The sequence below is a fragment of the Neopelma chrysocephalum genome, unplaced genomic scaffold, assembly GCF_003984885.1.
Source record: "Neopelma chrysocephalum unplaced genomic scaffold, ASM398488v2 Primary Assembly neopelma1_42, whole genome shotgun sequence".
NCBI classification, from domain to species: domain Eukaryota; kingdom Metazoa; phylum Chordata; class Aves; order Passeriformes; family Pipridae; genus Neopelma; species Neopelma chrysocephalum.
This window is the reverse complement of record NW_020897700.1, coordinates 3028154-3042090: the sequence shown is the minus strand read 5'-3', so window position 1 is coordinate 3042090 and position 13937 is coordinate 3028154. Positions and strand designations below refer to the sequence as shown.

The 13937-nt window shown below is 43.0% G+C and overlaps 1 protein-coding gene across 1 annotated transcript in view; it reads right to left on the bottom strand.

Moving 5' to 3' along the window:
* The window catches only part of KIT (KIT proto-oncogene receptor tyrosine kinase), a 57096-nt gene extending 43556 nt beyond the window's left edge, over window positions 1–13540 (bottom strand). Inside the window, exon 1 of the mRNA XM_027676397.1 lies at window positions 13456–13540. Within this exon, the coding sequence (XP_027532198.1) occupies window positions 13456–13525 (70 nt within the window). The 5' untranslated portion in view covers window positions 13526–13540. The remainder of the gene's footprint in view (window positions 1–13455) is intronic.
* Window positions 13541–13937: the final 397 nt, after the last annotated feature.

The following is a 13937-nucleotide window of genomic DNA, read 5'->3' as shown; positions in this document are numbered from 1 at the left end:
TCACTTGTGAACAAGGCTGTATAACCAAAAATAAGAATATATGAATATATTACAAGCAGCTCCCTGAGCCCTAAAAATGAAGGGAGAGGGAGGAAAGAGGGGGAGTACAGCAGTTGTGACTTCGGCATGCAGAAGGAACATCTGGAAAACCAGACTCAAGGAATTAGAAAATCAAACAACTCTATATAATACTGATAGGAAATGCAGGTCAAATTGCAGGGATATGATTAAGGACAGCAGAATGTTCCTGTAACAATTAAGGGATGTGCAAACAAAAAAAGCTCTGACTAAGGAGTGCACCATCCTGGGGAAAAAATATGGTTTATGCTGGAGCTTTTCGGCCTCAGCACAACACTGCTGTAGCACAGAAAAGCACATCAAGTGCAAGTCCACATCACACTCACAAGCAACTGGAAACCATCTCCAGCTGCCAAGCAAACAAAGGATGTGGGACTGCCATGGAATAAGATGAAGAGTCAAGCACTGTGGATTTAATTCCCAGCTCTGCCACAGATTTCCTGCACAACCTTAAGCCAATAGGTTAGTCCCTCTGTGGCAGCTTCCTCTTTCAACACTTATGTAAACATTAAAAGGAACAAGAAGTTTGTGGCAGCTCTATAACACAAGCTTCCAGAGAAAAATAAAACAAAACAAAAACCCCTGTGCCTTATCCCACCCCCATCCACATTAAACTCATCTCAAACATCTCCCAAGACAGAGGCACAGCACAGCTTCACAGTACAGCCACAAACTGCTCACATCCTGTACCAGCCTCTCTGCCAAGCCAATGGGACTGGCAGTGCCCTGACAACAGGTTCATTGCTGCTCAGCGAGAGCAAATCCTTTGCCCTGCCTCCCCCAGGGCTGAGACACATTGTAAGGGCACGGCAGTCTCTTCTGAACTTCTGCCTTTTCCCCTTGCAGTTGCCATAACCCCCATAGTCATCATCATGTAAGCTGTACAAACACCACACAAAGAAAACTATGACCTGGCTGTGACCTGATCCTGACCATGATTTCTAAAGCAGTTAATGTTTTTCTATGATAAATGCACAGAGGAGCTAAACTTCAAGTGACAAAATGTCCACGACTTTTGTGTAAGATTGTGGGGATTAGATACAATTGGAGAGTGCCTGTGCATTCTGAGCACTGGGTTCATTTCAAAGGCTATCACACAGACCTCACTTACCGCGGTTTCTCATCTACAACAACATAAGAGAGCAGAAACAAGAGATATGCATTATCAGTTAAAGTAGTAGCACTGTTGTAGATGCAAGGGTCCAGGGATATCAGCAAGACATGGCTTGCAGGGAGGTAATATTCCCTTTCAGCATACCCAAACCTGTTAGAAAAAATGAACATATTTTCAGACACACAAGTCCCCTGGAGGTCTGAAAGAAGACCAGAAGCAAAAACATCTCTTTTACACAAGTGCAGAGGTCCTAGCCAGAAGCCTGCTCATTCTTCTCTATAGTATTTATATACATGTCTAATTGAAGACTATCGCCCTTCCAACTCTGCCTCTTATTTGTTAAAGCCACTAAGACACTTGACATATGCTATGATGGACATGAATGTAAAACCCTTTCAATCGTATTTTCTTTGTCCTGCCATTTCATGCCCCAAGGAAAAAAATAAAGTGTCAAACTTGCATGTTAATTGCACTGAAACAACTTGAATTTAGTCTGATGTATAAAATCTCCCAGATTTTTCAAAGCAGAGATGCTATCATATGCTTACTTGTTTTGTTCCACTTCACTAAACAGACACTCTCCCTTATGCTAGATGAAAAGTTTAGCAATGGCAAATGTCAATTTTAAATGATTTGATCTGAAAGCTACATCAGAACCCATTTCAGCCAGGCTGCGGGGGAAAAGGTAGATAGCGGTACAGGCTCTTACTTCGCAAAAGAAACCATCCATGCCAACACCCATGCTAGTGTCTTCCTGAAAGACATAGTCCAAAAAAACCCAAAGACATGATTGTCCCTACAAGCGTCAGACTCTGTCATTCATATATGAATGACACAAATCCTTGCTGACAAAATGCTGACCATCTCCTCTGCCCCAGCTTCATTTCAGAGACCAAAAAATAACTGTCACCAGACACATATTTAAGGGTCTAAGCTGATTAAGCTTCCCTGCAGAACTGAGCCTATCTAACGGGGCCAGTGCTATCTGCTGACCAATAGACTCTTCAATGCTGTCTTTCCCAAGCAGAAACACCAAGCTCATGAGCTTGTGCTAGCTCTGAGGTTTTGTATTCTCGGTGCTTATATGTTACTAAACAGAAAACCAGGGGAGAGGATTAATGGCGGCTTTGATTTTTAACCAGCTGCATGAGGGCAACCCCTGTCTTCTCATCCAGCCTTGCCTGCCCCCTCACTCTGAAAGGAAAGGGGGCAGAGGAAGGGCACTGTAGAGGGCAGAAGGTCCTGGGAGCTCGCCAGCCCAGCACTCAAAGGCACAGCCAATCTCACTCCATCTGCAAGCAGCATCAAGGCAAAACAGGGATCTCCCAACACAAAGAGCAAGTGTGGAACCAGCCAGCTGATTCCAACCCATGGCAAACCTGAGAGAGGAAGTGGCAGAAGGCTAGAACAATAGTTGTCTTTATCATCTGTGGAGGGATGAGCATGGAGAACCGGAGGCAGCCAGATCATGGCTGTGGCTGTGAGACATCCCCCTTTGCAGTGATGCCCCACAGTAAGCTTTCAGCTCCCCAGTTTGGGATTGCTCCTACATGGACCTCCCTCAAGAAACAATTCATGCCCTGGGAGGGCACTCCACAGAACAAGTAAAAGGCACTTGGTGCTTACCCCTTGCAGAGAAAACAGTTCAGGTGACTGAGTTGACACCCAGCTACACCTGAAGAGAGGTTATGCAGCCCTCTGAATGAGATATGGTAAATCAGAAAGAGCCAGTATCAGAGACAGGTGGCAAGAAGACAAATCCAGCCAGTCTCTAGCCCCCGCACATCTCACTCTCCAAGAGAGACATTCACAGGATCTTCAGGCAGGATAAGCATGGGCACTTGGGCTGATCCTTTGCTCGTGGGTAGAAGCCCGCACATCCTCCTGGAGGGCATCTTGCCACAGCAATCAGCAATGTAGCTAGGAATACTTTGCTTCTGTACTTTGGAAGCAGGCTTAGCAGAGCAGATTCTGCACATGACCTCCAAAACAACGTGAGAGCTGCCCTGTCCATGTAAGTGCAACACCACCACAGCAGAGGCTGGGGAAAAGCAACTGCACTTTCCAGAGAGAGAGATGCACCTTCTTTTTCCCCACTCGTTTTGTTTTACCTTGCTGGCATGAGGAAACTCCAGCCATGGAAACAGGCTACTCTTCCTGCCTGCTGAGCAGGTTGCCCTTTCTGACAGGCATTCCTCACTCTGCTAACAGAGGAATTTGTGAAAGGCAGACACATAAGAGAATATAATATAATTCGAGTTTAGCACAATACTGAACGGCCACAGCAGGATCAAACACCATCCTTCTTTCCAAGGCTGAGTACGACACCTTCCTGAATCCTCTTTTTCTAAGAAGTCATGGCTTTGGGGCTTTTTCTGTTGTTTTGAGGCTTGTTTTTTGAAGGAGCACCATATGCACCACAGCAGTTCAGTCTTTATCTTGAAGTCATGAGTACAACCTCTTCTACATGATTAATTAATTTTATTATACCCTATTGATGCACTACGGTCTCTCATACCTAAACTTCCCACCACAGAAGGAATCTACAGGCAATGTACTAATGAACAAAACCCAGTCCAAAGCATGACTGACCCATGTTTTTTTTTAACTTGAATGGCCTATGCTTAAAACAACTACCTGATAATTCTTATTCAAAGAGAAATACAGGACAGCTAAATATACAGAAGTAGGATTTGCAAAAAAAAAAAAGAGCAATTGTTTTCCATAACACTTGTCAATATTGAGATTTATACATTTAGACTGATCTCTACTCCTACTGAAATATTGCCTTCCTTTAATTTCCAAAATTACTTATTAACCAGCTGTTCCCACAGTTAGTTTTGTCAGCTGCTAGACACGTAAATAAACAAATTATAAACTAAGTGTGGAGAAGGATTAGAAGGAATGAAAAAGCACACTAACGCATAGCGTATTCATATTCAGCTGTCGTGCGCCCCATCTATTCCTTGAACGGCTCTTTCTTCTCACTTCTCTTTGCTGACATTTTCATTAAAAGGTGCAGTATCTTTCAACTTCCATTTTGAACGAATGTTCCTTGTAATGAGCAACAGGGGCTCAAAAGCATGTTTTCTGAAAAGCAGTGAAAGGTAGTTTTAATGAAGAGAAATGAGAAAACTGGAGAACAGTGAATCGTTTTGCAATCTGAATTAATGCCCATTTGGAAAAGGCTCAACTGAGGAAGGAGATGTAAGACTTCTGGCAAGGCAAATTCTAATTATTTCAAGTCTTGGCAGCATTTTTATCGAATTGTAGCAATTTCATTAAAAGGTGCACTGGTAATCATCTACATAAGGCCTCCAGAGGGGAAAATATACCAATAATTGCATAATTATAGTATCATTGCTTGTATGATGGACCACATTAAATACCACACAGAGGAGCACTGCTTTTTACTTTCTCTAGATATTTAGTTCAGTACATTTTCCTAGAAGATTACAGAATAAAAATGACTGCCAGATTAACAAACACATTCACCAAATTTTGTAGAAAAGACACAGCTACCTTATATTCATAATACTTTGTATTCTCTTTTCACTGAAAAAAATTGACAAATTAATGAAAAAAATACTGGGTTTAGTAATAAGATGCAGTATTTATATAGTTCCATTACTGAAATACAAGTCATTGCATCACATGTCATACAGCCACATGTGTCCATTTAGGAAGCAGGTTTTAGAATATTTCCATATTTTCCCATATAAATTATCTATCCAGAGATTTTCAATAAGCCTGCAATAAGTTAGATTTCCTTTGTCTGACTAATGCACAAACTTTCCCACTAAGATGTTGGAAAAAAATTCTTGTAAAAGTGTTGTTTTACAGACAATATCAAATCAAACAAACATTTTTTTAATGAGGTACCCAGTATTAGAGAAGCATCTTTGCACGTGCCTTCTGAAACTGTGACTAGGACATCTTCTGGAGGAATCTTTGGCATGTTCTTCAAAACCTCCTTGGGTGAAAAATCTCACTTCAGACATCCCACTAACACCCAGAAACATCTGTCACTGATTTTGTCTTAGAAATGTCTTAAATACCGAGACGGATATATTTCTGACAATCCATTTCATTTCCCCAGTCTTCCGGCAAGGAGATGTAGAACTCAGCTATTGAACTTCATCTCCAATGTCAGCAGAATTCCCACTTGTAGTTTTTGCTTTTAAATTGTATTTTAAATTGTATTTAGTTTCTCTTATTTCTTTTTTATAAGCCCTATCCCAAACTGCATATACATAGCATATATACAGCTAGCTGCTTATTGAAAAGTGGTCCTCCCTCCTATTCCAGGAGAGATATGCAGAGGACATTGGACTGGGTGCAGCCTGCCTGAGTACCTGCCTAAGCAGGGAATCCCATTTCAGCATCACTTCTGAATGTATCTAGATTATGGAAGGACACCAGAAATACAGGGTTTAATTCTGCTCCTTCCATGTGACCTCTTTTATTGTGCTGCATACCTCAAATCCTAGGGATGATAATATTAGCACTACTGCAAAGTCAGCAATTTTATGTATAATACCTGGAAGTTAGACATACTATGGAATAGGAAACTTCAACAGCTTGTGTTACAATGAACACTATTGGGACAAAGCTTTTATTTTGTAGAAGTTAATGTAATTTCTTTTCAAAGTTAAAAAGTTATGCTCATCCAGGCATAAAAATCACTTCCATGTCATACAAAATAGCAAACAAAGAGGCAGCAAAAGTAGAGAATCCATCAGTCACTGAGCAGCAGAAAATAAATGCCTCGGTATCAGGTCCTAGCGCAGAATTGCATACAAATCCTACAAACAGAACAACTTCAAGTAAAAACACACTATTAAACCACATATTTAATTTAATATTACACTAAAAGTAAAAATATAGCATTTTTATAATGCACGTTTTCCTTTTAAAAGGGAAAAATATTCAACAGTGATTTTGAAAATACAATTACATAAATTTAAACTTACAGCTCCTCTTATCATTTCAAAAAATAAAAGAAAAAATTATTCAAGTTATACTTGCTGCCAACATTTTAAAGATAATCAAACTACTGGATTCATGGAATTCAGTCACTGAGCACCTGTAGGGAGGTTGTGCTGCAGTGATAAACTAGCCTTTGGCATCTGGAGTTTCCTAGCAGGTGCAGAGAAAATATTTTCTTTATTTCAGTTCATTCAGTACCACTTAATTAAGCAACTAGACCACTCAAAGAGGAGCTACTGATCAGGAGTTAAGAAAACCCCATGAATGTTTCCTTCTGTTACCATTCTAAGAATAAAAAGAGGATGAGATGGACTAGTTCTAAAATTTTTGTAGCATAGTTATTCAAAACCGTCAGTTTTGACTACAGATAGGCCTTTCAGACATTAATTCTTTATTTCAAAACATTTCTCAATGAGTTTTTTCTTCTGAATTGGCTGGCTTCTATGTGGTGCTATTTATCCAATGGAAGAACATTTCAGAATTCTTGTTTCCTTCATTGTAATCGATGCATATCATTAGTAAAAATCAATTATCTAATACAAGAAATGTCAATACTTTCTATTTTCGTACTAAAACATACACATGAAGAATCAGTGTATATATAACAAGCTACATAATTGCTTAAATACAGGCACATTGATTAATCAAAGTGTAACATTAACTGCAAAGGCTATATTTAATTAAAACTATCTCAATGGTAATAAAGGAGGTTAAAGCTTTCTTTACAAAATGATTAAGCACAAATGCAAAACAGTTAAAACGAGGCTTACTGTTGGCTGATTTAAATCATGATTAAAATCAGATTTACAATGCTTTGAATCAAATTGGAGCATGTAGTACGGGGGAGGTAACTTTTATTGAAGTGGTAACTATATTTCTCGTGTGCAGTCAGATGTCAATTTTACACATTGTATCTGGAGGAAATGAAAACCAGTCGGAGAGGGCTAACAAGAAGAGGATGAGGAGTTACAAAAGATACATTAAAAGAAAAGGCTAGAAAAGGTTTATCACAGAAAAGAGAAGTCAAAGGTGTTACACTGTCAATGTGTAAAATATTGTTATAAATAGCACAGTGATCAGAAGTTCATTCTATCCAATAGACAGGGGGGAAAAAAAAGGATGCACTTAAGCAACCAGCAAGGGAGATAAGGTTAGGTATTGGAAGAAGCTTTTGACCTTTAACAACTATGTGCTGGAAAAAACATGTGGTAGACTCTGCACCACAAGTCTGCCTTACAGCAGGTTAGACAAAGTCTACATGCTCTGTTTTACTACTGGGAAAAGCAGGGGATAGACCAGATCTCTGCAGGTCTCCTCCAGCCTTACTCCTACAGTTCTGTGGGAGCTTCCCAAGACTTGCCATGTCTCTTAGAAACCTGGCTGCAGGAGGCAGGTGAATGCATGATAAAGTCAGATTTCATTTAGCAAAGAGTGAGGTTTCCAGTCCTGAGGGCTGTGGACAAAACCTTCGGCATGTGACATAACTGCTGCCATTAAGTCCTGAACAAAAAACAGATTAAGAGAGCCAAGAGCAAGTTTTAAATCTTGTGATACCCTTCAGCAGGAATCCAGTCAGTTCTGAACAGTCTAGGTATGTGAACACCCAAAATATTTCTATTACCCAAAATATTTCTATTACCCAGCTCACTGGGATGTTTCCTCCCCCTTCAAAGCATGCAAGCTCTGAATGACAGGTTATAACCAAAAATCTTGATTTCTTTTTCCTGTGTGACTTTTGCACAAAGCCTTTCTGTAAAAGAAGTCCACTCCATGTCACAGAATCATAGAACGGTTTGGGTCAGAAGGGACCTTAAAGATCATCTAGTTCCAATCCCTTGCCGTGGGCAGGAACACCTTCCATTAGACTACGTTACCCAAAGACCCATCCAACCTGGCCTTGAACACTTCCAGTGATGGGGCACCCACAACTCCTCTGGGTATCCTGGTCCCGCATCTCACCACCCACACAGTAAAGAATTTCTTCATAACATCTAATCTAAACCTCCCCCCTTTTAGTTTAAAGCCATTACCCCCTGTCGTATCACTACACGCCCTTGTAAAAAGTCACCCTCCAGCTTTCTTGTAGGGGCCCCTTTTGGTAGTGGAAGCCTTCTCTTCTCCAGGCTGAACAACCCCAACTCCCTCAGCCTGTCTTCATAGGAGAGGTGCTCCAGTTCTCTGATCCCTCATGAGGAATATGTTCACCCAGCATAAGCAGAGGAACACTGCTCAGCTTAAAACAATTACTGATGGGAAAAGAAAGGAGATGTAAGACTAACCTGGCATTTGCCAGGCTCCCAAAGAACATGTAAGAGATGCATCTCTCTGATTTTCACATTTCCCTGCCAGTTTTTATCTCTTATTAACTTAAATCAGACTGTGAATCCTCTTTATCACTTAGATTCACAACCGTCAGTGCCTAGTTGACCAGAGAATTCTTTTCCGTATCAAATATTTAATGATTGTGTTATGTGATTACAGATTCAACTGTCAAGATGGCATTTAAAACTACAGACATTTAATGCAGTCAGCACACCCCCCACGCTCCCCACCCCCAGTGACAAAAAACCCTGCAGCTCATGTTACTCAGTGATGCTTCATTTTAGTTTAATTTCCAGGATCCACATGGAGCATCCCAGGAGTTGCATAATGTTGCATAGTAGCAACATTAGAAACTTTTCTGTTATTTACATTCCCGTTTGCTGTTAAAGCCAAGAGTTGTGCTGTTAAAAAAAAAAAAAAATTCTTTGGACATGAAAAATTGTCATGGGTTTACTCTGGCCCAATTTTTCAAACCCCCATGAAAATATCATTAAAAATCCATTAAATCTGAAAACTTATGTTTTCAGAATAAATCAATATAATCCCCTAGAGTAAATCCACTAAGAGAATAACATTTACTGTGCTTTCTAATTGGTATACCCTAGAAAATCGGAGTCACATTCTCTCTTCAAACACAGATATTTACACTCTCCTTACGCTTTTATCACTAACGGCAGCAATCTTGGCCAGTAGACAAACAATACACTTCAGTTGTCATTAGGTTTGGCAACCAGCCAAGGAGACTGCTAACACACGTAAAATTACGCTCATTTATGACTGTTTGTAGGATTCATTGTCAAAGAGGGTCCTGTTGGAAAAAACCCTTCTGGTTTCCTAAAAGGCACTGACAAAGCCAAGCACAATGCTTCTGCGGTAAAATAATATAGAAGAATAGTAGTAATTTTAAAATTCCTTTAATTTCAAGGTCTAGTAATTTCTGTGTGCATTCTCTTCAGATTTTTTTAATAAATGTGCAAAATACGTAACACACTGAAATCCAGTGTGAAATCCACCACTTTTACTAGATGCCTTTACCATCAGCTCTTCTCTCCTGCCTAAGGTTACAATGAACACCTTAAGCCCTGTTATGGTTGAAAAGTCTCAACCAGGGAAGATAAGTTTCTAAAGGATACAAACATCAGCAAGGGGAGTCGTCAGAAAGACATTCAGAAAATTTTAAAAACCAAAGTTTTATACTTAAAGTGAGAGGGTGCTTACAGTAAATATAATGCATTAGGATATCAGACCTCATTTCCTCTAGCCATTCTCTGAACAGCTGAAAGAGACTTAAGGAAATGAGTCAAAATCCTGGAAGATGTTTGTACTAGATGAAAAAGAAAACAACATCTGTAAAATCATGTGTCACAACCATACAGCAAGACAATGTGCAACACTTGATCTCTGCAAAGGCATTCATCTTTGTGGACAGAGAAAAAAAGTTGAGAAGTGGCTTAACCTTGAGCAATTACTGCCTCTCTTCTAGAAAACTGATGAGATTATATCAGTCGTTGTGTATTGTAGATAAACATGTATGTTGTTGAAACTCTTTGATGCTGTGTTGTTCTCTTTTTATCCAGAATTTGTTATTCCTTACCTTCAGAATACACCAGAGTGTTTACTGTTCGGTCTAGAAAGCAGCTTTCCTTCAAACTACAAATGTCTAGTATTTGGTATTTAGTTTGACATCTCCAGATATGCCTTAAAAATCTTTCTGATAGCTTGCACAATCCAAATTATAGTTCAGACTGAAATCAAAAGACTATAAACGCATCATTAGAGTCTCTCAGAACAGACCGGAGAATGAAAAGGACAAATTACACTACAAGGACCTCCTACTGACTTGAATATGACTCAGATGTTCCTCCCAAGACCTGTCCTAGCTTGTGTTTACATGTGCTAAAGACATATCCCTTCCAATTCCACCTGTGCCCTGGTGCAGCATATCCCTTCTGGAGGTGACACAGGATCCTGTGATTAACTCAGGCACCTGCAAAGAAGCATTACTGTTTGGACAATCAGTGATAGATTTCTGGGAGAGCTGAAGCAGGATGGAAAACCCATGGAGAACCAGTAAAACTTAACAGTACTACAGATGCTGTCATCTGTTGACAAGAGGCTCTCTCTGGCAAAATAAGCACATGGTAATTCCTCCAGTCTCTATGAATGGTATTTAAACAGGATGCAAATGGGAGTCTCACTTCTTGCCAAATTTGTCACATTCTTTATTATAAAGCCTGAACAAAAATCACTTATGCACTTGCTGGCAGAGGGTTCCCAGTTGTAACGCAGGAAAAAGAGTTGAATATTGAGCAATCTTTGACATTTCCATTCCTCTCCTGGCAGTGGCCTTGGGCCACATTTCTGCACAGGAGAATCTGCACTGCCATGAGGGAGGGTGGAAAAGGAGAAGGAGAGAGCAGAAATGGAAACAAGGGAGTAGGGAGGGCAGGATACTCAGATGGCTTGAGGGGGGTCAAGGCAATGACTGAGTGAAAGCAATCAGAATCCTCATCAGATTCAATCTTCCTCCTTCAAACCTCCTCTCTCATGGCTGACAGGTAGCAGGAAGCATCATGAAAACAGACATTCTTCCCTCTGGGCACAGGGAGAGTCTCCTATTACACTGCAGCTGACTGAAAAAAAAAAAAGGTTGCACTGATGGATGCTGAAAGGAACCAGGTCCGGTCTTCCATGACCACAGGATGGAAATGCCAGAGACTCTGTAAGAATACTGGGCAGTGGGGGACAGGGCAAGCCCTGAGAGAGGACAGAAGAGGCAGACAAAAGATCATTCCAGAATATTGCATCAAAATGAGGATTAGGCAAATCCCAAATGGAAGGAAGTGTGGAAGCATATGTTAGGATGCAAGAAAAACAAAAAGTAGAAAGGGGCTATGGACAGAAGAGATGAATGGTTTACCCTTTGAGAAGCTATGTTAAGGTCTGTTTTCTACATCCTCCTTCCCTGTTTGCAACCAAAGGAAGAAGCTCTTGACCAAGAGCCAAAGAAAAATACTTAATATAAATGTGTATACTGATAAACAGGATAGGTCTCAATAGGGAATGTGGGAGATTATCCTGGCCAAGTGTCTGCACTGAGGCAAACCCAAAAGTAACCCAGGATCATGCCAGCTCCAGAGCAATTCAGAACAGCAGATTAGCTCTGTCCTGCCTGTCACTTCTGATGTTCCCTAGTTAGTTGCAAGTACAGGAGCCATCACTCTGATACCTCCTCCAGCACCACAAAACTAGCCTGGAATACTCATACATCTGTGGGATACGCAGATGAGAAGCATACATACCCAAAGACAGTTGTCTTTTGCAGCAAGTAATTTCTGCCTACAACATGGTTTTTGTTTACACAAGTTTTTCTGATGTACCCCTGAGGTGAAGTCTCCCACAGTTTAAGTGTATGAATCCAGAACAACAGGAAGGATCATGACAAAGGTTCCCTCCTTACCTCTGCAGTGCTCTGGAACTTGCATCTCTGTCTTCCAGGAGATGCTGCCAGTGTGACCTGTTCCCCAAGCTCTCTTTAAGGACAGTCTAACCATATGATGAAGGATGACCTTCAAGTGCAGGCAAGAAATAAATGAAGTAAAGAAAGTTGGCAGGTATCGATCGTTTCAACATTTTTTAAATTTCATTCTAGGAATAGCTCATTGGTAGGTGACTTTCCCATCTCTGTGGCCACAGCACTAGCATTTTGCAGCCCTAAGTGGATATCTCTAAATAGGAAAGTCCAAATTTTCAGATACCACACTCTAGTTCAGATTATCAATGAACAAAAGAGAGCAAACACAAAAAGCTACCTTAACAAAACTACAAACAAAAATATTCATAAATTAGTGAGTGACTCCCTCACATCCCTAAGTAAACTGCTTACAAAAAGAAATGTAAATTGTCACTACAGTTAGTTCCCGATGTTTTAGTTGTATTTGCTCCCAGCAGCATGGGCAGAAGCTGACGGAGCCTTCCCTGGCTGTCTCACACAGGGTGCTCTGCAAGGCTCCTCTCTGCTGGTGGCAGCAGACGTTAAACACCTAACGCCGTGCATCGCTTCCCTGGACCCTCAGTTTGCTCTGAGGTAAGTAGTAAAATAACCTTTCACGTTATCCGCTTTCAGACTTATATGCCCAGGGCCAAATTCCTCCAGGGGTCTAGCACCGACCTCCTTACAGCACCTTGCCCTGGACACCGCCAAACTCCTCGTAAGCCTACAAACCAGGCAAGGAGCTGCACGGCGACTCTGAAAGCCATGTGCAAAGTTGCTCAGCGCTACTGCCAGATGCAGTATTTAAAAACCACTAGCCCTGTGCGCCAGGGCTGTGAGGTCAAGCAGGTAAACCCCCTTTTTAGCAAGGAGTGGAAGGGAACCTCCGATACACCAAAGTTTTACCACCAGCTGACCTCCCGAAGGCCTGAGCGGCACCGCTCACCCTCCCCTTCACCGCGATAGTCCGTCAGTGCCAGAGCATACTGGGTCCGATGCCCCGTCCCGCGGCGAGCGCCGCACCTCGAGGCAGAGCGCCCATCAGCCCGCCGGGGAGGCTTCACCCCGCCGGGGCGCGCTGGACACCTGACGGAGGACGCTCGTTCCTGCCCATTGTTCAACGAGCACTAAACCGCGGGGACATTTTGTACCGATCACCAGATAGTTTATTGTCAAAACAGCCCGGTGGAGGAGATGTGGCGGAGGAAGGGGGTGGAGGCGTCCCCGCCTGCCCCTCTGCTAGCCCCAGATACCCGCGCACAGCAAACAAAGGACTTTATTTTCCCCCGGCGGGGTGTCCAGCAAGGGCAGCGCGGGGCGATGCTGGACACACAGTGGGCTGCCGCTCGACCTCCGCTGGAAGGGGCCGCCAGCGCCGAAGTTTTCCCCGCCGCCGCCCGCGCCGGCCCTGGCCCCGGCCCCGCGGGGCTCCGCGCCCCCCCGCGCCCGCGGCTCCCACCTGCGGGGAAGAGGCTCAGCAGCAGCAGCGCGGCGTGCGCCAGCTCCCGGACGAGGTTCGCGCCCTCCATGCCGCCACCTCCGCCTCCACCACCACCACCCCCCGCTCCCGGTGCGGCTGCCGCTCGCACCGCCCGGCGCGCAGAGATGCCCGAGCCCCCGCGGGAGGGTGCCGAGTACAGCCGGCCCCGCCCTACTGCCCGCCCCGCGCCCCCGCCCCGCACCGCGGGGATGGGTGCAGGTGAGCAGCTACCCCCGCCCCCCGGTGTAAGGGGAGCGTCCCGGTTTGCTTCGTTTGGGCACAACATAGAGATCCCCAAACAAAATGATTTAAGAAAGGAAGATCCCAGTGGCCACCACACAGTGCTGTGGTGAGGGAGAGCTCGCCCTCCTCATGGGGCAGCATTCTGCACCGCCGAGCCACCCCGAGGGATCGGGGCCGTGGGGCTGGGGAAACCCAGGTGGCAGTGTGGCCCGGAGAAA